This window comes from Pteropus medius, unplaced genomic scaffold (assembly GCF_902729225.1).
Source record: "Pteropus medius unplaced genomic scaffold, Ma_sr-lr_union100, whole genome shotgun sequence".
NCBI classification, from domain to species: domain Eukaryota; kingdom Metazoa; phylum Chordata; class Mammalia; order Chiroptera; family Pteropodidae; genus Pteropus; species Pteropus medius.
In genome coordinates this window covers 3,567,741-3,595,401 of record NW_024346667.1, presented here as the reverse complement: position 1 = coordinate 3,595,401, position 27,661 = coordinate 3,567,741, and the positions used below count along the sequence as shown (strand labels likewise).

The 27,661-nt window shown below is 35.8% G+C and overlaps 1 protein-coding gene and 1 pseudogene across 7 annotated transcripts in view; one reads left to right on the top strand and one right to left on the bottom strand.

The window, feature by feature from the left end:
• The window catches only part of KIF13B (kinesin family member 13B), a 167,371-nt gene that overhangs the window by 94,443 nt on the left and 45,267 nt on the right, over window positions 1-27,661 (bottom strand). For 5 of the 7 annotated variants that reach the window (XM_039875850.1, XM_039875853.1, XM_039875855.1 and 2 more), the window contains exons 3-10: window positions 23,168-23,180; window positions 18,652-18,712; window positions 16,016-16,108; window positions 14,730-14,910; window positions 11,730-11,817; window positions 9,934-10,068; window positions 6,871-6,983; window positions 5,683-5,794 (exon numbers count right to left, since the gene is read on the bottom strand). In XM_039875850.1, the coding sequence (XP_039731784.1) occupies window positions 5,683-5,794; window positions 6,871-6,983; window positions 9,934-10,068; window positions 11,730-11,817; window positions 14,730-14,910; window positions 16,016-16,108; window positions 18,652-18,712; window positions 23,168-23,180 (796 nt within the window). The remainder of the gene's footprint in view (window positions 1-5,682; window positions 5,795-6,870; window positions 6,984-9,933; window positions 10,069-11,729; window positions 11,818-14,729; window positions 14,911-16,015; window positions 16,109-18,651; window positions 18,713-23,167; window positions 23,181-27,661) is intronic. The other 2 variants (XM_039875851.1, XM_039875856.1) reach the window with 2 other exon arrangements.
• On the top strand, window positions 21,005-21,123 carry LOC120613687 (uncharacterized; annotated as a pseudogene).

The following is a 27,661-nucleotide window of genomic DNA, read 5'->3' as shown; positions in this document are numbered from 1 at the left end:
ACAACATGATATAAGTTAGCAGACTAATCAGAATAAAAGAGAATGATTTCTCTAATGCTTACAAAATCTCCCTTGGAGGAATTGAATGACTGTGCTATTATTTGCTATTTGATCAAAGAGTGATTACTTACAGTCTACTCCATAAGCCAGGTATTTGGAATCTCTGAGAAGCCTAAATAATGGCTCAGAAAGTGTTGTTATAAGCTATCAAGCACCTTGTAAATTTTTTAAAAACATAATTGTACCATAAAAAGATGCAATTCCAGTCTTATAAAACAAAAGCTACACTGAAGGTACTTCATATTATTCCCTCTGATAGCACTACAAAAACTACTAAAACTGGCTTCATGTTTTACACAACCATTTCTACAGTGTAGACAAGGGTGCTGAAAAAAACTCATCTTCATTATACTAAAACTGGTAAGAAATGAACTTTAGAACAAGCTCTAGCAAATTCAAAAAAACTACTTTTGCTTAAGAATATTAAAAATAACTAGACATAACTCGGAATTACAAAACTAGATTGCAAGTCCAGTCCGCCCCAACCCAGTGCACCATACCACAGCTGTGGCAGGCAGCCTCTAAGACGGCGCCCAACGATGCCCACCTGGCAGTCCTGCCCCTGTATCACCCCCGTCCCTTGAGTGTGGGCGGGACTTGTTGATTTGCCTCTAAGGAATAGAATATAGCAGATATGATACCATGTCCCTTCTGAAATTAGATTATAAAAAGATTGTAGCTTCTGTCATGGGCACTTTCTCTCATTCTGGGGATAACTGCTGCCATGAGGTGAGGTGGCCCTTTGAAAGGACCACAGGGGTGAGTTTGGGAACAGGTCTTCTGAAGCCTGCCAATAACCAGTTAGGTGAGCAGATGTGACCCCGGTCAAGCCTTGCAATGACTGCGGCCCCACATGACACTTTGATTGCAGTCACATTGAGACATGGCAGACAGAACTACTCAGTTAGGCCTCACCCACAATCCTGACCCATAAAAACTGAGAGATAATAAATGATTGTTGCATCCTGCTGTTATGATTTATGGACAATCTAGTACATACCAATAGATAACTACTAATGCACTAATATACCATCCTAGGGTGAGAAGAATTACCCAAAAGAACAGATTAAGTACCCTCTGTCAGTAACAGAATATCACTGAATTTTAGATTCTGAAGATTGGAGAGAATATTCAAACAATCCACTAATGAGGAATTCATTAGATCACACAAAAGTCAACACTACTTTTGGGCAGCATTAACCAATATAAAATTCTTACTTTTGAAGAGATAAAGTTTTCCCAATATCAATATATTGAAAATTTGTTCGAGCAATCTGTGATTTACACACTCTTTGTGTATAGACTTTACTTAGTCCTCAGTCTTTTGCGAATTTTGGATTCTTTATAGCCTATTTTACTGATAAAAAAAGACCCAGAACCTAGTCCAGTTGTGTTCTGCCTTCAACCCCATGATTTCCGCTCTTCAATAGCCACCCACGATAACACAGTAACGAAATAACACCTGGCAATTCAGAGTTCAGACCTGAGGAATAAGTGTCCTGACACCTTCTCAAATTATTTTGTCCTAGTGCCAGAAACAAAATAGTTCCATAAGTATTCCCAACAGTGATATAATCACAGATGATATGTCCGCTTATTCATCCATTACTGAAAATTTGGTTTTCCACAGAAAACACAACTAAGATAATATATCTTTGAAGAAAATACACGTTAATGCATGGAAAGAAATACAAATAATCTGGACTTTAGGAAGCAAAGTGATTTCTGTGAAGCCTGTTTCACTCTTCACTTCTAGACACTGATCTCACATTGTTGGTGACCAGCTTTGGCAACTTCCAGAAAAATGTCAAGAAGGATCCCATACACATTAATGAAATTCCAATGTCATATATAAAGATCAGAGGAATTACATCTCAGATTGCAATTCAGTTCACTAACAAACACCGTGGCTGAGCGCTGCCCTTCAAGATTCACTGCATTCTATTAGCCCACAGGAACAGCAAATGCTACTGGGTAAAAGGGGATATGTGACAATAAGTACCAAAGGAGAAAAGCATGCACATTGTGCTTCAATTTGTGCTGAGAAAAGGAAACCTGGCAAACAAAAAATGCTTGACATTTTAAAAGCCCTTGTGCATGAGCAACAACAATACGCTTATATGCAAAAATGACCTCAGGCCATTAGCAAAAAGGAAATGGCAACAAAAGACCTGGCATTCATTCAAGGAGAAAGTATAAAGCTTCTTGTTACTTTTTAATTGTTTAATTAGGCAAATCAGTTGAGCTTTGTTTCTAATGTAGCAACTGCCAATTAAATGCGCATAGGGAAGAAATTTAATTTTGGAAATCAGAATTTCTTAAAACTGAAAGAACTCTTTGAAGCCATTTAATCAAATTATTTCATTTTACAGATGAGCAATTGAGACCCGGAAAGACTGACAGACTTACCAGAGGTCATAATGCTAGCTCAGAGCAGAGCTGAAATTATTCATTCGTTCAATACTTCATGAAGTTTATCATCTAGAGGGCAGGGGCGATGCTGGTGAGCAAATACTATATAATAAGAACTAAAGTAGGGATAAATACAATAGACTCTGGGAAAACAGAGAAAGAGCAGAAAGCCCAGTCTTGAAAGGTTAGGAAAGACTCCCAGAGAAAGTGACATTTGAGACCTTAACGTGAATTATCATCACCCAGGTTAAGGGGATGGGGAGGAACGTAGGAGAGAAATTGAAGAGAAGAGGAAGAATGTTCCAAACAAAGTTAAGAGTAAGTCACTTAGCCAGAAGTCACTTAACTAGAACTGATAATATCAAGAGCAAAAGATGATCAATGAGAAGTAGGAAGGGAACAGATTACCCAGGGCCTAGTAAATCACAAGTTATTAATGAATTTGGACTTTATCGTAAGGGCTTCTGGAAGGTTACTGAAGAGATTAAAATTTAAGAAGAGTACTGATTCAGAAAGCTATTGCAACCCGACTGTAAAGAATGGAATGGACTAAGAAAGCTTGAGGGAGAGGTTTCCATCATCCAGGCAAGAGATGAAAGTCGTCTTCATTAGGCAAATGGCAATGAGAATGAGAAAAAGTAGATGATTTTGAGAGAATCATTATTGGAGCATTCATTATCAGAAGTTATGTGATGATGTTAAGAGACCCATATTTAGAAGGTTACACAGAGAAGCAAAGATCATCCTAATACAAAATGGTCCCTTACTGACCACTGACCAAGTGCGTAACCATTCAGCCCTCGGAGAGAAGAGTGCTCACATCGATGCCTCACCAAGAATATCAAAGTTTCTCCAACTCTCAGATGTTATAAATATCAAGAGCACAACATAATTATAATGCAAATACAAAGCAAAAAAACTTTTTAAAATATTGCAAAGTTTATAAAAAATGAGCAATTTTATGAGTTCAATGAAAGTTATGTTGGAAAAATTCTGATATAATCAGAATTATATCAAGTCGAAAAAGGATCAGTGAGAGTTAGACTAAGAACTAAAGTAGGAAAACTAAGAGAAATAAAAGCCACTTCAAAGGAGAATGATTTGCCTATATTTGGATTCAGAGAGGCCTTTGGGAAAACTGTTTAAACCCTGAAATACGTTTTGCAAAATTGCCCTACTTATAATCTTGCTGCAAAAGTCAAACATGATAAAGAATGCCATGTGTTTTTTTTTAATGACAAAAGTCAAAGAAAATATTCATTTTTTTAGCCTAAGAATTAATACTTAGAAGTAATTGTAAAATTATGACCTATTTTTACTAAACGGAAGATAAAGTGAGCTTTTTAAAGAAGTGTTTAGTTTTGTTCTTCAAGTTCAAATATTTTCAAGTGTCTATCAATGTTTGGTAAGTCAAGTGCTTCTCCTTCTAATGAAAAGTAACCTTTGATAAGAGCACAGCCCAGGCAAAAGAAGATGGCAGCGAAGCCACCCTGGATTCCAATCTTGTTTCTGCCTCCATTGCCTCATTTGTAAATGAGAAACACCACCATTCACCTTCCGAGGAGTAAATGAGATGATGTATGTGAAGCACTTAGCATGGTACCAGATTTTCCTAAAACAAATTCTCCTAGCCATCAGCCTACGAATGGCCACTGAATAATTACTTAGGCCATCTTAACTATGTCAAGTAAGTTAACAAAAGATATATCCTATTGTTGATTTAAACAGACTAAAGTAGCAACACTGAAACAACAGGACAATGAGTGTTCAGTTTTTTAAATCCAGGGAATAATCATGAATGATCGGGAAATGTTTCTGTGGAAAGTTTGAGGAAGAAATAAGTGTCTTGTTGAGATTTCTTCTGAAAATTAAACAAATGAGATTTCAAGGTTATTAACACAGAAGACCAGTACAATTGTTTCCTTAGTAGAGAAATGGTTTATAATATCTCTTTAATTCGAGTTATTAGAAGTACTTTTAATTATCAAATTTTGTTTATCTTCTTGTTTTAAATTTCAATTTTACTGCATTTTGGCCAAAGGAACTCATCTACCTGATTTTCTAATGTGGCAAAGTGTACTTAATAAAGCATATTCAAATGTTGTGAAGAGTTTTAGAAAGTGAAGTGAAATACTAGTAACCCTTTGAGAGGGTGTAGGAACTAGAAGAAAATCCTACTCCCTTTATCCAGTTCTCTAAACATGTCATGGACCAAGTCAAAGTTGTGTCCTCTACTATACTACTTGGAGACCTGTGTTTAACTCACCTTTATATTCTCAACCCCTAGTACAGTGAGTAACAGGTGTTCAATACATTCTTGACCAATGAGAAAAAAAGGACTCATAAAATTACTTCTCCATTTTAAAGAAATAAAATAAAAAAAAAGAGTAGAAAAATTTTGTTACAGGTTGGAATTAAACTGTCACTAGATTTTATATCCTCTAACTCCCAGACCAATATCCAATTCACCAAGACTAGATAGAGGGAACTTGAAGACTGGAGGAAACCTGGGAACAGTCTTTCTTTCACCAGAACGCTTGTTACATGTCATTACTATCTCTCTCACGGAATCACTAACTCACGCTGTAACATTCTGTGTACATATCGTGTCTCCCTTAACTGGACTCTGAGCAATCAGAGGGCAAGGAGCGTCTTACATTTGTTCTCCCTGCAGCACTTCGTACAGTTTTTTTTCTCTTTCTCATTTCCACTTCTTTCATTCACAACGATTCAACCAAGAAGTGATTGTGATCTACTCTGTATCCTTAACAGCTTTAAAAAGCTGAAAGCAAATTAAAATGATCATGAGTAGTCTTGAAGTTATACAGAAAAACAGGGTCCAAAATGTCAAACAAAAGGAGTCTGTGAGAAAGAGGGTAGCCCAGCTGAGTCTGTCAGACACTGAGAACTCGTTTTCTATGACTAACTCAGCTATCAAATTAGCACTGGGTCCATTTTCTTTTCCCCAAAATCTCAGAGGCAATTGTGCAATTCGATGCGCCTAAAACTCCCACTGCTTCCAGGTTCTGGTCAATCAAGAAGAAACCTATACTTAATCAATTAGAATTATGATTATCAAATAAGAGCCTAATGATTATCAATTTGAACACTGATGGAAGAAATGATAATTGGGAGGGATTAATATTCTACTCTTTATTCTTCTTGTTACCAACCACCAAGAATATGACAGGAAGGGAAAAAATAACTTACTTTGAGCAGCCAAGTGAGAACTGAATCACGATAAGGAACAAATTTATTCTTGTTTTTGCCAGCACTCTGGTCTGCTAGGGCTGAGATAACCAGACCGAGGGTTGTGAGGGACCTGCATGGTGCAACAAACCGTAATAATCATAAAAAACTGAGTATATCAAATATCATGTCTTAGCACAAAGACTGAGCATCAAGATGCCTTTGTACCTGCATGAGAACAGCACTGCTGTCAGCGTTTTGCAGCTGTTTAAAAACACGTACGCTCTAAAGGCTGATATCCCTCTAATACTACCATAAGCAATAAAATGGCTTAGCTCAGTTATTTTTTTCACTTTTGTAAATAAAAATGTGACCTTTGAGTCAAGATAACAGCACAGCATCTGGATGGTGTTCTATGATCTCCAGTTGATTACTGATGACTCGTTATCTCACTATGTATCCTTCTGGAAGCCATGAGAATAGAAAAGATTCCTGCCCACAGGAGCTGACAATTTAGCTTGAGGTAGAAAATATAACCATATGAATGAATTGGTGAACAAAACTTTCTGTGGAAAGTCTGAGGAAGAAACTTCGTAAAGTTCTAGCTTCTTGAAATAAATAAGCACCACAGGAGTCGTAAAGGGAAAGCCCGATGTGGTTAGTACCCACGTTGTTGTTTGTTCAGGGACACCCATGTCAAGATCAACAGCTAGACTCTGATAAACCAATGATCTTTGTCCTTTTCTATAGCTTTGACCAGCGGTTCTCAACTGGAGGTTCCTGTGTCCACCTCAGGGAGCAGCTGGCAATGCCTAGAGGTAATCTGGGTTATCGCAACTGGGGTCTGGGAGAGAGGTGGTAGATACTACTGCCTCCTAGTGGGCAGGGGCCAAGGATGCCGCTAAGCATCCTGCAATACACAGGATCATGCCTGGAGACAAAGAATTACCAGGCCCCAAATCTCAATAAGGCCGCTCTTGAGAAACCTCTGCCTTGACCGAGTCTGTGCTCTTTAACCCCATCAGACATCTCACCAAATCATAAAATAGGCTCAAACCATAAAAAAATATACATCTGAAAAAATTCTAAATTATTTATTCATTACAGCCTTAATCAGTCGAGCATCTTATTCTTTTAAGAACCACAGAAGGTCCTCTATTTGGCTATTAAATCGATAAAGCAATAAAAGTAAGCTTCTGAGAAACGTACTTGTTGATGTTGCTCCCCTCCTTCAACCTGTCACCGGCAGCTCCAGTTTTTGTCGCTCGCTCGCTGCCGGCTAAATCGACCAAGCTCAGTTTGCCCACTTTCTCTCCAGATGTCTAGAAAGTAAATTGATAAATGCTAATACGCAGATAAAGAATTCAAAAAGTGATACTGTCTCTACAGAATGCATTTAGTATCAAAATCCTTTATTAAAGAGTTATTTAATGTTATTTTAAAATGAGTTTGTGTTGCTATAAAACGGAATAAGAAAACTGTACAATCTAGTAGTAGATACAAAATTGTACAAACACCTCTACTAATCCAAAGTGAAATTATCTCAGAAAAAAGGTGCCTCCCAAAACGGGACATTTTGAAGGAAACTCAATAAAATTTTCATAGGGAAGTATACAAAATCACTTCTAAGATATAAATTTTAATATAATTTGAAACTATGCTTAAAATTTCAGAAATTTTTACCAATAATTCTAAGGAAAAATTATTTGCAATCTTACTGATGTAAAAAAATATTAATCTTTTATAGAGTATAATTCCTCAAAGACTCAATACTTTCTAAAATTTTTCATATTATTCATAAATTCCCCTATTTCATAATTCCAGTTATTAAATTTACATATTTTTCTAGTTAAGATATTACCTAGAGAGATATTTTCCTTTATCAGCAATGTTCTATATCAAATTACACATGTAACGTATTTTATACTTCAGCAGCTATATAAGAAATGTGGGAAACTAATGACAAAATCTATAGAATGAATCATTTTTTAAAACTTTCTTTTAAAATATACATTTATTTCTATAAATAAACATGTTGCTAACAAAAAGACATTCAGCTTCCCAGATCAAAAGTACATTTGGTTAAAAGTCTTCAGTATGTTTTTTGTTTTATGCAGAAAAGGAAATAAGAGACAAAGAACTTTTTGTTGTTGCACTAATCTTGCTGTGATGGTAAAAGAAGAAAAACATGCTTTCAGCAAACGAAAATCTTGCCAAAATATAACACTTTGCCAGGGTGATTATTTTAGCTTCTGGTATTTGAAAATTGATTCTCTAGGGGTAGGCATCAAAATAAAATATGCAAAAGTTTATATTAAGAGTTAGAAGCATACAACGGAAAATACTTTATTCAGCAAAGCTATCATTTTCGGGCAAAGGACAGATAAAGAGCTTCCCAGACAAAAATAAGCTAAAGGATCTCATCAACACCAAGCCAGTATTGCAGGAACTGTTGAAGAGACTTCTTTAAGAAGAAAAAACATGTATCAAAATCATGAATAAAGAATGGTAATAACTACATCTTTATCAACAAGTATGTCAAATGGAAAAGAGTTAAAATTAAGTGCTCCAACCAAAAGATAGGGAAGCTGGAATGAATAAGAAAACAAGACCCCTACATATGCTGCCTACGAGAGACTCACTTCAGATTAAAAGACACACACAGACTAAAAGGAAAGGGATGGAAGAAGATATTGCCTGTGGACCGAGAGGCTATTGTGCTGAATGAAGTCAGTAAGGTAGAGAAAGACAAATATCACATGATTTCATGTACATGTGGAATCTAAAAATCAAAATAAACAACAACAATAAAATGAAAACAAACTCATAGATACAGCGAATATTTTGAGGGCTACTAGACAGGAGGGAGGGTTGTGGGGGGCATTGAACAAGGGAAAAGGGATTAAGAAGTACAAATGAATAAATATGAAATAGTCATAGAGATATAAAGTATAGCATAAGGAAAATAGTCAAAATGTTGTAAAAAATATATAAGAGGGAAAAGGGGTACCTGATTTAGTGGATGACCACTTCGTGAGTTATATAGATCTCTAATCACTATGCTATATAATAAAAATTAATTTATTATTGTATGCCAACTATAATTGAAAAAAAAAAACCTCGTTGAAGTTATACAATATAAATATGAGTAACTAACTGTCTATTATACTTCAATAAAGCTGGGGGGAAATTTTTTTTAATATTCCATTGTATGTATATACCACATTTTGTTTATTCATTTATACATTGATAGACATTTGGGTTGTTTCCACCTTTTGGTTATTTTCTTATGAATAAAGCTGCTATGAACAATTTTTTAAAAAGTTGGAAAGAAACATAAATGTATGAGTCAACAGAAAAGTTTTCAGTATGTAGAAGCATACACATCTTTGGCTCTGCTTACTCTTATAAGCTTCAAAACCAAATATTCAAAAAATTATTACATAAATCTAGCAATCTTATACTACTATTTCCCCAGTGCAATTTATTCCTTGTAATACTTAGTTGCTTAGCAGAAGATAATATTTCAAAAGTATCTCCATGGAATCAGCTAGAGTATTAACATTAGTTTTTATCATTAGCCATCATAGTTCAAAAAGCAAAAAAATGCTCTTTGGGGGAGACTTTGGACCATGAGCTTGCATAACTTCTGTTCCACCTTCCCTTAGCTGGAGAGGGTGGAGGCCTAAATCCTACATTTCTCAGGCTCCCTTGCAGGCCAGGGTTCAGGATGTGACTTAGGTTCTGTCAATCAGATACATTTGCTTAAGATTTAGAAAGCAGAAGTAAAGCAGAGGCTGTCCCTTTGCCCTTTTAGGGTTTTTCTGCCAGCAAGCAGGATAGTGGAAGGATGAGGTTTTCTGCAAGAGTGTCATAGCATACTCTCTCCAACTTCCAAGGTGCTAAGAGGCAGCTTCACCAACTCCTGTGTCCTGGATCACAGCTATGGGGTGTGCCTGGAACTTAGAGCTCACGGCAAAATGGTAGCATCAGAGGTAACAGCATCCTGGTCCATAAGATCTGTGTTGTTATGGGAGTGATTACTAGAGATTCAGTCTAGAACTCGCTCCTCCTCAGGTATTCCAACAACTCTGTAATCACCCAAATCGCTTCCTTAAATTTCTTCTATTTACCTAGAGTGGCTTCTGTTTCGTGTCCTGTGTCCTAAATGATGCACACGTCTGACTAGGGCTTTAAGTCATCTAATACCTGAAGGGAATAAGATAAATCCTGACCCACTTAAAAAAAAGAGTCATGCATCTGAATACCTACCCCAGACTTCACATCATACAAAGTATGTGTGAGGGTGATTTTGAAGACCGCATGCGATCGACTACTCTCCTCATTCATGTTGGTTGCAGCAACTGTACGAGATTTGTTACCCTCAGACATCAAAGACTCAATATCCTAAGTGAAAACAAGCCACAGACACACATTTCATTATATGTCTAATAAGTATTAAAACTCTGCTACACTACGAAAATATACTACAAATTTCACTATTTGGTCAACCATATTTGGTGTTTACACTTTTTCGATGAACACTAAGCCCTACAGAGTACAATAGCCAATTCTGTCTATGAAAACTCAAATAAAATACATTATTTTATGTACGTGCAGAATAGAGTGGCAGCTCTGACTGAGAAAAGTTTAGAGGTTACATGTTGAGTCTCACAAGATGGACAAACATCTTGTGAGACTCAACATGCTTATTCATTTAATCTAATTTGATTTAACAGCTAACTTCTACTGCTTCTGTAATTAAAGAAACTTAATTTTTAAAAATTTCTAAATTAGAGCTATGAAATCTGATAATCTTGAGGCTTAATGTAAAAGTTTATCCTATTTAGCCTACATTTATTCATTGGTCTCTAATCTGTTGTCTCATGCATGAACTCTGTATTGAGCCTTTTACATTTTTAAACAAACAAAATGTCTTTTTATATTTCCAGACTCTGAGCTCTCAAAAATATCTTGATCTCTCAATGTTGAATAAATATGCTCTCGAAAGATCATTATTAAAATACCAACAATACCTAACATTTATATAAGTATTCTAGAGTTTTCAAAGACTTTTCGCATGCATTATTCCATCTGACCTCCTCCAGGAAGCCTTCCCAGACACCACTCTCCCCAGACACCTACATATCCATTTAAGTTAGATATCCCTCCTCCAGATAAACCCTGAATATGCATCTATCACTGCACTTATAACTACACGTTGTTTAATAATACTTTTTTAACATCTGTAAGCATCTTGAGGTAATGGACCATTTTGTTCATTTTTTTAAACCCTCAGCACAACGTCTGGCATATGATAGGTGTTCAAAAGATGTTTACTAAATGAAGTAACTACCATCATTCACGTTGACTAATGAACAAAGAAATGAATGAAACTACCTCATAAGATAGTCAAGATGATAAAACCAATTTCCATTTTAAAAATTAAGACAAACAGGCCTCATGAGATAGAGTCATACAGGAGTTGTACAAGAGAATTAAGTGTCACTAGATCAATAGTCTCTGACTCTTAATTCGATGTCCATTACAACACAGAGTGCCGCCCCACCCCCAACTCCCCAACATGCAAAGCCTGATGGAGTCACGCAAAGCAGAACTGTGAAGTATGAAAATGAAGAGAGCTAATTGAAGGCCAATGAGTGATTCTCTCAAATTAGAAACAGGCTCTGAATTCCACCTACTCAACTCGTATATTTTATTTCATTATTCAATTAAATCATAAGCAACTTTACTATTTTATATACTAGGGGGGAAAAAGCTGCCACTTATCATTTTTAGAGGCAACTGTAAGGCACATCATAATTTTAGAGCTCATAAAATATGAAAAAATGTGTCTCACAGAATAGGTATGCCTTGCAAATATGTACACCTTCTCTCAAAATTAAACTATCCTGACAGCCATATACAGCTTTTTAAGTAAACATTTTTGTAAAAATGACTTTTTTAAGTGATACTGTAATTTTTCTTAATTAAAAAAAATCATCACAAATTAAACAAAAAGCCCTGCTGTACTGAATTTAGTTAGTTTACATAAATGATGTTGTTACCTTATAGCTTGTGACAGCCAGTTTAGAAAGTCCATCGACATAGGGTCCCAACACATTGTGCTCTCTGACTTTTAATGTTTGACGGCTTCTGTTCATTAAAAACAAAGAAACAATTTTTAAATAGCTTGTTTTTCAAAGGACTAAACTGTACTCCATAAAATACATACTGAATGCAACAAAGATTCTAAATAACTAAACCAACCGACTTGATCCCAGAAGAATTTAAACCAAAATTTAAAATCCTGACTGGTAACAAAAACTTCATAATGTGGTAAAATATCACATCACTCAAAAGGGTACACTGTGGGATGTCTATTGACTACCGCGAAGAATGCAGAGTCAAATAAATACAAACAATCTACTTGTCATTACACAGAATGTGGTACAAAGAGCAGAAACTCAATAAATGTTAACTGTGAAAGAAAGGAAAAGTACAGACCAACCTCGATCACAAATAAAGACAAACAAAAAAAATGACAAATAATGAATCTGATGATAATTTAAAAACTTAAAATTGGGTTTATCTCAGGGTTGCCAGTTTTTTCAAAAAAAGATTCATGGCCTTTACCACACTGATAGACTTAAGGGGAAAAAAACCACACATGATCATTTTAATAAATGTAGGAAAAACATTCAATAAAACTAAACACTCATTCACAATTAAAAAGATAAACCTCTTAGCAAACATGGAACTGACAAACCCAGTAAAGGACATCCGCCAAAAACCTACAGCATACAGCATGCTTAAGGATAACGACCAAAAATATTAAGAATATTCATTGATGATTATGTGGCATGTGAATTACATCTTTAAAAAGCTCTTTAAAAAATAAAAACATTATAATGCAGGAATATTTGTTGATGGTGAGATTGCAAGTGAATCTTGTTCTATGTAACGTAATATTTTCTAGTTATTGGGAATCTTTTAGTACCCTGGAGTCATCCACTGAAAACTTTACTAAGCTAAAATTGTGCATAAAGTAGATATAGAATAATTATTTAACTTAATTCTGACTTCAAGATACAGTCTTTTTCCTTTCTTTTTTCCTCTTTATCTTAATTAACATATACTGTATTATCTCCTGAGTAGAACATAACTACATTATTACATAGTACATGCTGAATAAAATTAGTGCTTGAAAAATAAAACAAAATTCTCTCAAATAGTGTTTCACTGAGAAGAGCTCACTTTTACAGTTTTAATCTATTTACTTCAATTCTTCAGAAACACTAGAAAAACCTCCAGAACCTTACATGGGGGTAACAACAATAATCGCTAACATTTACTAAGCGCTTATATGTACCACAAATGTTCTAAGACCTTGGGTATATCATCCCAGTCTATTTCACAACAGCCCTCTGAGAAAGTATGTAACATTCCCATACTCTCTGCACAAACAAGGCCGAGAAAGCATAAGGAATAATTGAAGGACCTGGACCAGAGCTAGGTAAATCCAAAGCCCAGGTTGTTAATTACTAAACTATACACAAGGAAAACATCTAAAAAATTGCTAAAGACTATGAAAAAAACTGTAAATTTAAAGCTATTCTACATAAGCACCGTGGAATACAAAATACAAGAACGAAGCCAGCTAAGAATTTCTGGAATGAGTAAGTCTGGTCTGGTCTCTAAGAAAATAATGGTGTTCAGAGAGGTGAAGGTACAACACAAGTAATTCTGGGCAGAGCCAGACTAAGTCCAAGGGCACGATACTCAGCAAGATGTGGGTGCTACCTAGGCCATACCTTTTTACCTCTGGCCTCCTTCTGTCCCTTGTTTTGACTTCCACGCTTACTGCCCTTCAGCCACATTGGACAGCTGAGTCACTCTCTGAACAAGTGATTTCTTAACACCTCCACGCTTTAGCACAGACTGTTCCCTGTGCTTAAACGGTTCTCATTCTGCTTCTCTGTGAACAAACTCCTACTCTGCACAAAATTCATCGAGCATCTTCTGTGGAATCTTCCCTTCTCTTCTGGGCTAAGATACTCGTTTTGACTGAGCAATGATTCACTATGATTTACTGCCTCCAAGACCAACTTTCCTCGATCATCTTCTTCAACCAAACATAACTTAAATGCCCCCATTTTGTCCCCACTTTATCCACACTTTCTGTAAGCCTCAGCTCATTTAACCTTCTGAAACTTTTTTTGTTCTAATTAGAGTTGACATTCAGTATTATATTAGTTCAGGTATACAGCATTCGGTTGGACATTTATATATCTTACAAAGTGACCCCCCAGTAAGTCTAGGGGATCACCTCTGAACATTGTTTTTACATCAGTAAGCCACAGGCTGTGGTTATTATCTGCTTCTTTCTCTCCGTGTTGCACTGCCTTCGAATCTGAACTCAGAGAACTCTGTGCAATGGACAGACTTCTTCAGATATCACTTATCTTCTTCATTAGGTTCAGATATCACTACAGAGAACAGGATTTTTTAAGGCTTTCTAATACTTCTGAGCCAATTATTTCGAAGTTTAGGCCATAAAGCGGGACTTTTTCTCTCTGGGAATCTGTAAAATTAACTATGCGAAAGTCCTGCTTTCTTATCTCTAATTATGTCTCTCTCACTTCAGAGTCTGCAAACAAACAGCTGAATTCCACCCAAAATTTCTTGGTTAAAAAAATAATAACCTACTTGATTAAGGATATCAGTTATCTTGATACTAAGTAACTTAATTTTCATCACATATTTTTTGTTTGTGGATGTTATCTGAGAAAGGCAGTGACGCTCAAATATACACAGCTCAATGACGCTTCCCGCCCCAAAGTCCCCACCCTAAGTTCAACAGTCCAGAAATGGTTGCAGGAAGCCACTCAATGTAACCAACAACAAATCACAAAAACAATAACTAGGTAATCAGATAAAATCACAAAGACAATAACTAGATAAATAACTCTCTATTAGAGTTCAACATTAAAAAATTCGCTTAAGCCAATGTATTAAGTCTGTTTCAGTCCATAATACTATAACATTAAAGTCTCAAAGTCATTTACCCTTTGGGATCAAGAAGGTCTCTGACTTTTTCATTATAAATTTCCATATAGGACACTTCTACTTTAAAACTCTGCTCTTCATTTTCCTCTTTCTGAGTTCGTTCAAAAAGTCCACTGCAAAGTCTTGGAATTAATCCAGGTTGGTCGGCTGTGCCCATCATGGTGTAAGATTTTCCAGATCCTAAAAAATAAAAATCATAGTTATTACTCTCTCTTTGAGAAGTTCAAATACATAACCCTCTTTCCAGTGCTCATAATAAATTACTAGCACATAGCAAATGCCCAAAATAAGAAATATACTCAAATATAAACATGAGACCAAATTAATAAGTCAAAAGTAAACATCCTTTAGGAAGAAAACAAAAACCTTCTTTAATTATCTTCATACTTTAAAAAAAAATTACCTGAAACAACTAAAAAATAGTGAGGTCTGAATAGTTTTCTACAATTAACTGGGAAGATCCATATGAGCAATAGTATTGTGCCTGCTCCAACCACTAACCAGACCACAAAAAATAGATGTCATCCCGACAGGCCCCCCCGCCCCCCGCCAGCGAGCAAAGCAACCTACTATACCCTTTGGCAGTAGGATAGAAACCAAAGAGTAATCTTTTTCTACTATAAAATTATTTTATCCATTGTATCAAAAATACATATTCATTAAATATAATTTAGAAAACACAGGATAATCGAAAAAATTAAATCACTCAGTCGTAATTTAAGCATAATTTGTCTTCCTTTGTTAGTAGCAGTGATTTTATAAACATATCTTAAATCATATAAGTTGCTGCTTTTGTCACTTGACACTTTATCGTTATCCTAGTACCTACGACTAATATACCACTTATGTACCAGACCTTTCCTAAAAGTTTTCACATATTAGCTCATTGTGACAACCCTATAAGGTCTATAATTATCAATATTTTACAGACAAGAAAACTGAGGTGCACGTCTCACACTTGGCCAGCAGCAGGAACAGAGTTGGAGCTGGGATAACCTGGCTCAGAGTCCTTGCTCTTATAACCACTACACACACTGCCTCTTAAAAGTATCACAAGCATTTTTCCATGAAAGGTAGTTTTCAGTTGGACAAGCTATACAATATGCCCTTAAAAAAGTGACTCCTTCAAAGAAAATAGATTTTCTTTGCTGTTGACCACAGAGATACAGAAGTCAAAATGCTCCGTATCAATCATAATTGATGCAATGCTAATGATATTTATTCTTTTTGGTATTTTCTGTTACTATCCTTAAAGCTTAAAAATATATATATTATTTAATATTACCAGTCTGTCCATAGGCAAAGATACATGCATTATAGCCATCAAAAGCATTTTGAAGAATATTCTCTCCAAGGCACTTGAAAACATCATCTTGACCTAAAGGTGAGAGAGAAACATAGAGAAAAGGACAAGATGTCTTAAGCCAAAGAAAAAACAACAAAAAAAAGATAGATAAATGTCTCAAAAATGCACTTTTTTCGGCAGCCTGTTTATCTCTAACCAAGATATTTAAACTTGATGAATACTTCCAAAGGCTTATATTCTTCAGGTTATTTCTAGTTAGCGCATGAGAAAAACTGAGTAAAAAGTTTTAGGTAATATGAATTTGAATTAATAAACATTGACCCAAAACCTTCTGCAATGCAAAAAGCTAATGAATTGCTGATTTTATAAACTATGATTATAAATATCTGAAATTTATACTTAGAACCTAAGTGGACCTGAAATTAACTACATACCACTCAGCTAATATTTTATTCAGTAGGTACTAGAGTTCAAAATAATCATATATATTAATCCCTACTCCTTTTCCTTAACGATAATTTTTTCATTTGGAAACATTTTTTAAAAATTTTTAAACAAGCTGGTAAGAAAGAAATGGCCTTACCAGGCAGAAAATACTGCTCTGGGACAAAATTTCAAGTCTCTTCATAAGAAATATAGCTGTGGTTAAATTTATGGGTGGCTTTGTTTTGCTTCCGTCACTAAATGTTTGGAACCAGTGATGACTAGCAGCAATTCTCTGGGGACATTTTTTTCCCCTCAATGACAATTTTAAATTACAGGATCTACAATGTATACCAGCTAGGAGAGGGTGGAAGATCTGGGAAATTTCTTCTAGCTTTCAATGGTTGACGTGAATAACAGGGTCAAATGCTCCCCCACGGGCTAAATTAAATATGCTAGTAATCAAACGTGACCCTGACAAGTCATTCAACTTCCTGAATTCTGAATATTGTGACAATGCTGTGATTTATATTTCAAATTTGCTCATTGGAATGACCAAATATATATACTTCTCATATAAATTTGGTCTTTGTCCACGGTTCCTGGCTCACAGCTCCCAAACCCTTAGAATTTCCTAAGTGTTGAGAGTTATCAATGTCTTTTGTTATGTTAATGAGGTAACTGTAGGACTGCACCTACAGACGGGGGCTGGTTGCCAGAAGAACCAATCATGTGATTAGAGGGTTGGAACTTTCTATCTGGCCTGGAAGTTGAATCAGTCATCAATGATTTAATCAACCAGGCTTCCATTAAAACCTAAAGGGAAAGGGTTCAGAGCGCTTCCAGGTTGCTGAACAATGGTGGATTGGGGAGTGTGGTGCAGTAAGAGGGCATGGAAGCTACATACCCTTTCCCCACACCTTACCCTTTGGCTATTTCTGAATTATATCTTTTTATAATAAACTTACATATCTAGTAGTAAAATGTTTCTCCGAGTTCTGTGAGCTGCTTTAGAAAATTAATCGAACCCAAGGAGGAAGTCATGGGAACCTCTGATTTATAGCCAGTTGGTAAGAAGTACAGGTAACAACCTGGGCTTTTGCCTGGTGTCTGAAGTGGGGGATGCCCGTGAGGGGCAATCTTGTAGGACTGATCCCTTCACCTGTGGAGCCTGTTGATGCTATTTCCAGGTAGGTTCTGTCAGAATTAAGTTGAATTGTAGGACACCCACCTGTTGTCTGCAACATTTCTTGGTGATAGTGGCTGGAAAAACCCTCCCCCATCGCAAACTGAAATTTGGACCTCGACACACTTTAATATAAAGAAATATACCATGTTCTCTCTAAACTTGCTCTGGAATTCTATTACTCTCTTATCCTCCTCAATGAAGACTGTCTCGAGCCCCTTTACACACAAGTTTAGGACTATAGTGACAGTCTTTTGTTTTCTTCATCCCTAGCTGCTTACAACATTTGTTTCTAAGCAATCTCTTTTAAATATTGAGTGTCACACTGTACTGACTTCTGTCAGGAGAAACAGCAGTACTACGGCTGTTTCAAAAAGTTAAGGTTAATTTGGTTTAGCTGGCCCAATGATGACTTTAAGGAATGTTTTCGTATCGGAAGTATGATGATGATATACTAATCTGATAAATTAACTAGGAAGTAAGACATATCAGAATGCTATTTATAGCATTTAAAACATTAACAAACATAACAGCATCCAGTCCTTACATATTATATTTAAAGAGAGAACCCAGAACACTGAAAACTGAAGTGATTTACTCCAAGTCACAGAGGCAGTCAGGAGTAGAGATCCTGTTAAAACTCAAGGTTTCTTTTACTTCTTGCCTCTTCTTTTGTTACACCAAGCTGCCCCTCTAGACCATGTCACAGACATCTAGGGAATCTAAGTGGCTACTCTGTGCTACTGGTGCCATGTAAGCCTTGGGATGCATGTAAGAATACCTCAACCATGTACCCTATTCATCTAACTTCATCATCCTATACCAGGAACAGCACACTGCGAATCTCCCATTTCCCAATCAATGCAAAAACTCTAATAGCGAAGATTGGAGGTATTGCTCTATATGGTTTTTAAAGTTACACAAAATAATACTATGATACTTAATGGAAAATATATGATAACACCTTCTTTATATATCAGTAGTTAACAGGATTCTGAACACTTACCTGCATACTTTTCTCTGACAGATTCATCCATAGACCAGAAACAATGATCATATGCAAACACCTGTTGAAAAATAAAATATAGTGTATTAAGAACAAAACTTTAACATACTTATTTTATAATAATGTCATAACATTGATAACACTGTTCATAACAGTGAAATAAAACCAACTTACTGTCTCACAATGAATATTAAATTATTTATGGTAGTCTTAGCAACGCATAGCTAAGCACCCTATAGATGATATAAATCTTTATTTCACATGGAAAACTTCACAATATTAAGTGAAAAAAGAGGAGGTTACAAAATAATATGTACAATATGAAGCTATTATATACACATACATGCATAGTTACGTATATAAAGTATATCTGTGCATAAGATTAGTGATCTTTGTTTTCTTCTTTATGCTTTCATGTATTCTCTATTTTTACTACTCATCAGAGAAAACAAATAGATTTTTTAAAGAATAAAATATAAAGATAATTACTACAGCATGTTAAAAATAACTGTAAAATAGCAGATTCTTTAAATTTAGCATGCCCATGTGCAATATTGAATAGCTGATTATAGAAGACTGATAAGAAAATGTTCATATATTAATGTAAAAGTTATGAAAGTCTGGACCATGATCCTATGTTTGCACAAAAACCTATATAGATAAAAAGCAGAAAGAATATACATTAAAAATACTGATAACGGTTAATGATAGCTGGTGTGATACCACAGATGATTTCTGTTTTGATCTGTTATGTTTACGATTTTCTAAAATATGCATGTTTTGTAATCTTTTAAAAGTTTTTTCATTGATTTTTTATTTTTGGATTTCATGTTTTATAATTTAGTCTCTTTAAAGATTTTAAGTGTAACTGTTTTCAAATTCATTTCAGCTTTCATTTCAAACTCTTCCACTTTCGGAGTCTGTTACTTCACTTCCTGATGACAGTTTTCCTCTTGTGTCTTGCAACTGCATCTGAATTGGGAGTCTGTATTTTATGGTTTACGTGATTGCTAGTTTTTTTCCTCTCCCTTTGGCCACCTTTACATGACTACGTTGCCACTCTCAGCTACTGAAGCCCAGATTTTGGTCTTCCCAAAGAACGGTGTCTCTACTCCCTCCTAGTTACACAAACATTAGCTCAATGTTGGTGGCCAAAATCCTTTTTTAAGTCTTCATTCATGGTGGAACTGCGCCCATAATCAGTTTTCACGCGGGGAGCTCCTCCAGTCCTTAACCAGACATCAGGACCACCTTTAATCCCTAAGAGTTAAACTTCCAGTCACCTCCAAGAGCCTGCATCTAAACTCCAGGCCCAAGTAAATATGCTGCTTCAGCCCCAGCTTGCTGCTAGTCCCCGAAGTTACATATGTCATTCTTTAATATGATGGTGTGATTTTAATATTTTAAAATATTTTATCTGTTCCTGCTATGAGTTTGGAGTTGGCAGGAGAACGTTTGTGTGAACTCACAAGGCTATCTGGACCAGAGGCCTAAAAGTTAACTTTTTTAACAAAGGAAATTAGATTATGATGGTAAATTAAATATATATACCTATATCCCCCATCACATCTGAAATTAACTCAAAATGATAGAATGTGGGAGGAAAGGGCCAAAGGCAGAAAGAAAGGGGCAAAGGAAAGCAAGTTCTTGAAAGCAAAATTTATTGCTTGTACCTGGATCAGAAACTGAGAACCCCTGAAAATAGCTGCAATGAGACCAATGGGGAGTGAGGTGAGATGGGGTGGGGGCCTCAGCAAGATGTCGCGTCAAAACACTGTGGAAGGAGGTGGCTGCAAAGAGCAGTTCTGGGAGTGTACCACAACAACTAAATGAGCAGGAGGGAACCCTGGGGCAGCCAGGATCAGAACACCTCTATCTCTGTGCAAAACAGCAGACAAGGGAGGCATGTGTTCCCTGGAATGGGACAGTGATGGGGAAGCTAGGCCAGAAAGGCAAGCAGAAGCCCAATGGTTGACAACATGCAAGAGGCAGGAGCCCTGGAGCCTAGAAGCTACTACCCAGAGGCAGTATTATGTGGTACATTACTGATCCCTAACATCTTCCCAAAGCTAAATATATATCTATCAATAATGGTGGTGGCTCACTATGTTAGCAATTCTCTAACACGGAGGGAGGAAAAGGAGAAGGAAGCTGGAAGGCGGTCCCAAAGGACTGTGTATAGAAATTGTGGGTAGGGCTGCTTTTCAAACTATATTTATCAGCCATAGTGCGAATCAGTTTAGCAGGATGAGATTAAATAAAATGTGAAGCTCAAATTAAGTTTCTTCTGTTATAGCTTTCGACTCTCACCTCTGATCAGTTTATTTAATTCTGTTCTTAATAAGGTTAAGTAGACTACAGTCATGCCACCCTGAACAAGCCCGATCTCATCTGATCTTGGAAGCTAAGCAGGGTCAGGCCTGGTTAGTACTTGGATGGGAGACCACCTAGGAAGACCAGGTGCTGTAGGCGTGAAAAATAAAAAATAAGAGATTGTAAGCTGACAAGGTCCTTGCAATCTGTGAGGTCAACCAAGGGTTGCCTCGCTAAATAAATAAATAAATAAATAAGGTTAAGTAGAAATCATCCTGGTTCTTCTCTTGGAAGCTGAGCTCTCACTTCAACAGTCTCATCACCATATGTGTGCACTTATCAAAGGTCGCCCTTCTAAATGGCACTCCTCTCTCCATTATTATGGGTTTTTTTTTCCTTTTCTTTCTCTAATTGAGGGATTTCTTAGACAACTGCATATCTTATTCTCAATTCATGAAAGTAAGGGTACCTGACACTCCATGCTAGGCCACTGAGTTACAAAGAAGTTAAGAACTTGGTGACTAGCAGGAGAGGAAACTGGGAGATGGACCCAGCCTTTGAGCCTGTAGTCTGCTCACCACTAAACTAGATTAGCTCTACTCCCCCAATTATATGAAAGCCCCACAACCTGGTACAAAGTTGGAAACTAATGAACACTTAGCTCTTTTTCTCTCTCTCTCTCTCGATAATTTTTATTTTTTAATTACAGTTGGCATACAATAGAATATTAGTTGCAGGTGTACGACATAGTGATTAGACATTTATATAATTTACAAAGTGATCACCCAATAAATCTAGTTATATAACCACACAGTTATTACAGTATTACTGACTATATTCCTTATGCAGCCCATGACTTTATGTCCCGTGACTATTTTGTAACTACTCATTTTTACTTCTTAATCTCTTCCCCTTTTCACCACTCTCCAAACCCCTCCTCCCATCCAGCACCATCAAAATGAAGAACCCTTAGTTCTTCTTTACAAAAAGACTGAATAGTCCTCTTTAAGTTTTAGCAATTTTATAAACTATTTACAGGGCTCTTCCAGCCAGAGATTTCCTAAAGCAGACATGCCCTTTCTAAATAAACATTTTCCTTAAAAATTTAAAAAATAAAATTTTTACAAGTAACAGAGAAGAAACACATTCACTGTAGCAAATTCAAATAACAGAGCATAGAGTAAAAACTAAAACCTCTCATTCGCCAAGCACACCACTCCCTAGAGGTAACCACTATGCTAATGTGGTGTTGGTCCTACCACAGTTTTTACGTCACCAGATTTTCTCTAAACATTAAGATACAGTTGAATTAAATGAAGCCTGAATAATTTTTAAATAGTCACGTGATATTTCCTTACATCTTTACTGTAATCTCCAAGCCCTGTTCCATCAAAAAACTAGAAAACAAAAATAATCCAGCACCTTTTCATACAAAATGATGAGATAAACTAATAAAATTAGTTCTACATATATAAAGAAATGAGCACCATATTAAACTATTTTTTAAATTATTCAGAGTCCCAAATAGCCATGTGTATAACATATTTTAGCAATAATAATAGAGAATGGAATTACAATTCAACCATAGACTCTATAAACAAAAACAAAATTCCAAGAAGGGAGATAAAAATCTGAATTTCCTAGAAGGTTCCAAGTAACTTCAGAGAATAGTCAATTTAAAAATACAGTCCTTGTGCCCACTTTGGCACACCTATGAACTCTCTGAGAGATGCAAGAACTGATGAGCCCCACTGAAGTTTCTTTAGAATCTGGGCTCAAATTTAAGATAGAAGCACGTTCCCCTGAGGAAGCTGTGGGCCAGGGCGGGTTTCTGTTGGCCTGAGAATGTGTCCCCAGCTGTCTTGGGAGAAACACGTATGAGTCTGCCTAGCCCGGTCCTGACTGCAGTTTGGAACAACCAGTTTAGAGCCAGTCCACGGTGAATGGCACAGTGCAAAAGGAATCTCTGTTGGAGTTGCCAGGAGACTGGCCAGAATTGGTCAAAGTTCAAATACAGTTTTTCCACAAACCGCCCTCCAATCCCTCTTATGCCAATAATGGCTTCTGATTCATAGGCTGACAGCTTGCATTACTTTTACAAAAGTGACAGAGAGAAAACACTTTTGAGAAGAAAACTGCCAGTACTTCAAAAATATGCACATAAGCTCTTTACGAGCATCGCATAATATACCAAATCTCTTACCTTTGGCTGGCTTCTGAGTTCCCCAAAGAGATGTCATCGTTGACATGTAAGAAAAGGCAGAGGGTTAAAATAAAATTTTTTAATTTAGAAGACTCTTTTTGAAGAACGAAATTATAATAAACATCATGTAAATTTTTATTAATACAAAATATTAACTATGAAATCAAACAGCAAATTAAAATAAAGGATCAATTAATATCTATTAACTGGTAGGGTAGCATGCTAATTATAGAAAACTGACTGGTATCTCTCAGATAAAAGAAAGATTACCTGAACAACCGGATAGTTTTTAAAGTCTTAATATATCTCCCTTATACATTTTGCTTATCCTTGTATATGTCTTGCAAATATATTTTTTAAAATTCTTTACTTTTTTTATCATCTGATTTCACTTCCAAGTAGTTTTCTCTGCTTTGATATAGCAGCAGCTCTTACTCTCTCAATATAGGCCCTTCCACGCCCCCACAAAAAAAAAAAAAGGGGGGGGAGGAGGAGGAGGAGGAGAGGAGGAGGAGGAGGAGGAGAGGAGGAGGAGGAGGAGGAGAAGAAAGAATCTGTTGTTCTGGCTAAGAAAAAAGGGTTTAATTAAAGGAACAACTAATTTTTTTGCCAATGAATTACTATTTGCTGAATTACTCACTTATTACTTATTTTCTATGCTTCCCTGGGTGCTTCTAACCTCCCTCCTTCCAAAACTGCCACTTGCTTACATCTCCCTCCGGGTACAGGAATATAACTCCATCCAATATAATTCTGAGATAGTTTCAAACTTAGAGAAAAGTTATAAGAAGAGCACAAAGAACTCCCTTCACCCAAATTCACTAGCTGTTAACATTGCCACGGCTGCAATTTCATTCTCCCCTGCCTCCCTCTCCCCTCCTCTCTATGTAGATGTATATACACACATATTATTTCTTTCTTAACCAAACTGCAGATATGCTCTTCAGCCCTAAACACTTCAGTATATAATCCCTAAAATCAATGATATTCACTTACATACCCACAGTACAATATCAAAGTCAGAAAATTTAATAAATGAAAGTGCTTTTAAAGCTAGAATGAAACGAACATAGCTGGTCTCTCAGAGGATCAAACTGGCAACTCAGACCTAAAACCTGCAAGAAAACTGTACATGGAAACACTTCCTTCCAACTTTCTGCACTTTCTTCTTGTCCCTTTGTCTCATAAAAGATTTTCTTCTGAAATAAATTTAGTATTTTATTTGTATCAAATGATTTCAGACAAGAACACTAAAATGCCAAGGAAAGTCTAGCAAATGAGTGACACTTGTCTAAGAGATTTTGGAGTAATAGTTGATGTGGCTAACACATAACAGAAAATAGTTTCTCTGGAATAAGAGATATGGGAAAACTTCCCAACAAAAATACTTGTGAAAAACTGGTTGAGGATACTGGCATATGCTATCATCTTTTTATAGAACTATATAAGCAAAGCAGATTCTCATCAACTACAGACAGCTTAGTTATAAATCTAGCTGGAGGTCAGAACACAGTCAGCATATGTGAAATGCCCACATTAGGCCTGGTTCGTTGCATGCTACTTCATTTAATTCTCACAATAACTTTGTAAGATGCTATTATTATTCCAGTTTTACAGATGAGAAGTTTAAGGCTCAGAAAGTTAAATGACCTGTTCAAGACACAATGATAAGCGCTGATGGATCTGAGATGTAAAACTATTCTAACTCCCAAGTCCATGTTCTTTTCCTCTCCCACAAGAGTCACAACAGCCTCGTCAAGTTTCTTCTAGACTTAAGAATCTATGAGTCATATATTAACACTGCTCCTGCTAACAGAAACATTTCTTAATGTATTAATTTCCTCCATTCTAATTATTACCCAGTAAAAGGTGACCACTGGGTATGTATGTAAGTTTACTTATTCATTATATTTACAAAAACTCCAGACTGTCTTTTCTGAGACAAAAATAAGATGTGTAGTATATTTCAATTAAAAAAAAATATTTTAATATAAAAATCAGCTCTTCCTAAGAGACGATCAACAAACATAAAATTCAATAATATACAACACATAGCAGAAGAATCCACGGGACTAACCTGAATCCAGAACATAATAAAAACAGAAATGAACCAGTGAATTAATTACAGAGCTCAGTTTCCAACTAGGGAGTCTGGTGGCTACAATAGTAAAGCTCAAATAACCCAGAGAGCCACTAGAAACCCAAAGATGTAATTACAGCTCTGCACAAAAATAAATAAGTAAATTAATTAATTAAACAAAACCTTTCAAAGTGTAGCTGCAGTCTAATCTGGCAATACCTCGCTTAACCCAAAATCCCTTAAGATGAAACCTCAGCTATCCAGATCACAGTAGAGATTTAGTAAGGGAAGAAAAATACTCCTAACCAATCAAAATAGACATCACAAAGTAAAAGCATGAAAGTCTAAGTTTGTCAGCTGAGTTGAATTACTTTCTGTTGTTGTTGTAGCTTAACTTCATTTTGAAATACTTCCAGACTTACAAAAAGTTCTCAAAATAGTACAAAGAATTCCTGTGTACCTTCACCCAGCTTTCCCAAATGTTAACATCTCATATGACCATAGTTACAATGATCAAAACTAGGAAATTAATCATTGAGATTTATTAAATAATTTAGAGCCAATCCTATACAAATTTTTTGCCAGTTGCTACACCAATGTCCTTTTACTGGTCCAGGATCACACACTGCTCGCAATTTGTCACATCTCCTCCAATCTGGGACATTTTGATTCTCATGACCTTGACACTTGTAGAGTACTGGCCAGTTATTTTGTAGAATGTCCCTCAATCTGAGTCTGTCTAATACTTCTTCATGACTAAATTCAGGTTCTGCATTTTGGCAAACACAACACACAAGTAATGTTGTACCCTCCTAGTGCATCATACAGAGGCACAAAGTGATGTCCATGTCTCATTTCTGATGATGGTAACTGATCATTTGGTTATGGTGCTATCTACTAGGTTTCTCCACTGTAACATGACTAGATATTTTGTGGGGGTAGATTTTGAGGCTATGTAAATACTATTTCTTACCATACTTTCACCCACAAGTTTTAGCATCCACTGATGAGTCTTGCCTGCAACAATCACCATGTCCCTAGTTGCTGGATGTGTTCACAGCCCGCGCAGATAGAAACAATCTGATGTGCTTTTTAGGAAGAGAATGGCTTGAGAAACAACAACTGATTTGGTTGCATATCTTGAATAGCACTGTTATCTATGAATAAGATATTCACTTCCTTCTTTTTACTGACTTGGTTTAGGGGCTTGTGCTCGCTCGTCATTTAAATAATAAATTACACCAGAAAATTAAGTCGAATTATATTCCTAACCTTTAGAATTCCACCTTATGAAGAAGAAATATCATCTACATGTAAAACCCAAAGCAATGTCAGTAGAATGACAAGTTAAAAATCAATTACTGCTTCAACTACTAGAAGCAAATATTACATCCAAATATCATCACCTCTTTTAATTTTAAAAATCTGTTTAAGTTTCTGAAACCTTCACAATTAGCAGTATTTAGAATCTCTGTTTTAACAAGATCTTACTCCACCCTGCTCTATAACAGATGTATATATCACAAAGAGCTTATTCTAATATGGCCAAACTACGTAATGATGTTGCTTTTTCAGACTTAGCTGGCAGTACCAGCAACCAAACAACAATCCGTGTAATGATCACGATTTTTTCTTTGTCACCCCTCCCCCGAAGTGCTTTCCACATAAGGAATTAAAGCTGACCTGACTGAAAAATTAGACACTGAGTAGACTCACAAAGAAGGCTTATCAATCTTTGCTTATCTAGCCAAGTCTCAGAAATACAAATAGCACTAAAAGCCCCATTCGTTGTTTCTTCAACATTTGGAATAGTCCATACAAGTTGTTTCTTGGACATTTGGATTTCTCTCTCTCTCTCTCTCTCTGTATATATATATATATATATATATATATATCTTACTGCTAAATTGTACACCTGAAACTTACTGGATTTCATTAACCAATGTCATCATAATAAAAAAATAAAAATAAAATAAAATAAAAAATAAAATGAAATCGTAAAAAAAAAAAAAATTCCACAATTTCATATTACCATATACTGAGATGGCATAACTCAGAATAAACTCACTATTAACACAATTACTCATTGGCAAATTACCTGTCTCTTCTCATCTGTCAAACACAAAGAATAAGTTTAATTCATTTTCCACTTTCATTAGAAGAAAGTTTAAATCTGGCCAAAGAGTTAAATCAACATTGATCCATTTGTAATATAAAATATATTATAACATAAAATATATATTTTATAATATACTTGTAAATGTATTATAAAATATATTTAACATCCTATGTTAACAGAGTAAAACACATTTACTTTAATAATGATATGTTAAAATCAAGGTATATGGTGATTAGGATAGATTATTTAAATACTCTTAGACTCTAAGCAAAAAAAGCTCTTATAATTTTTACTT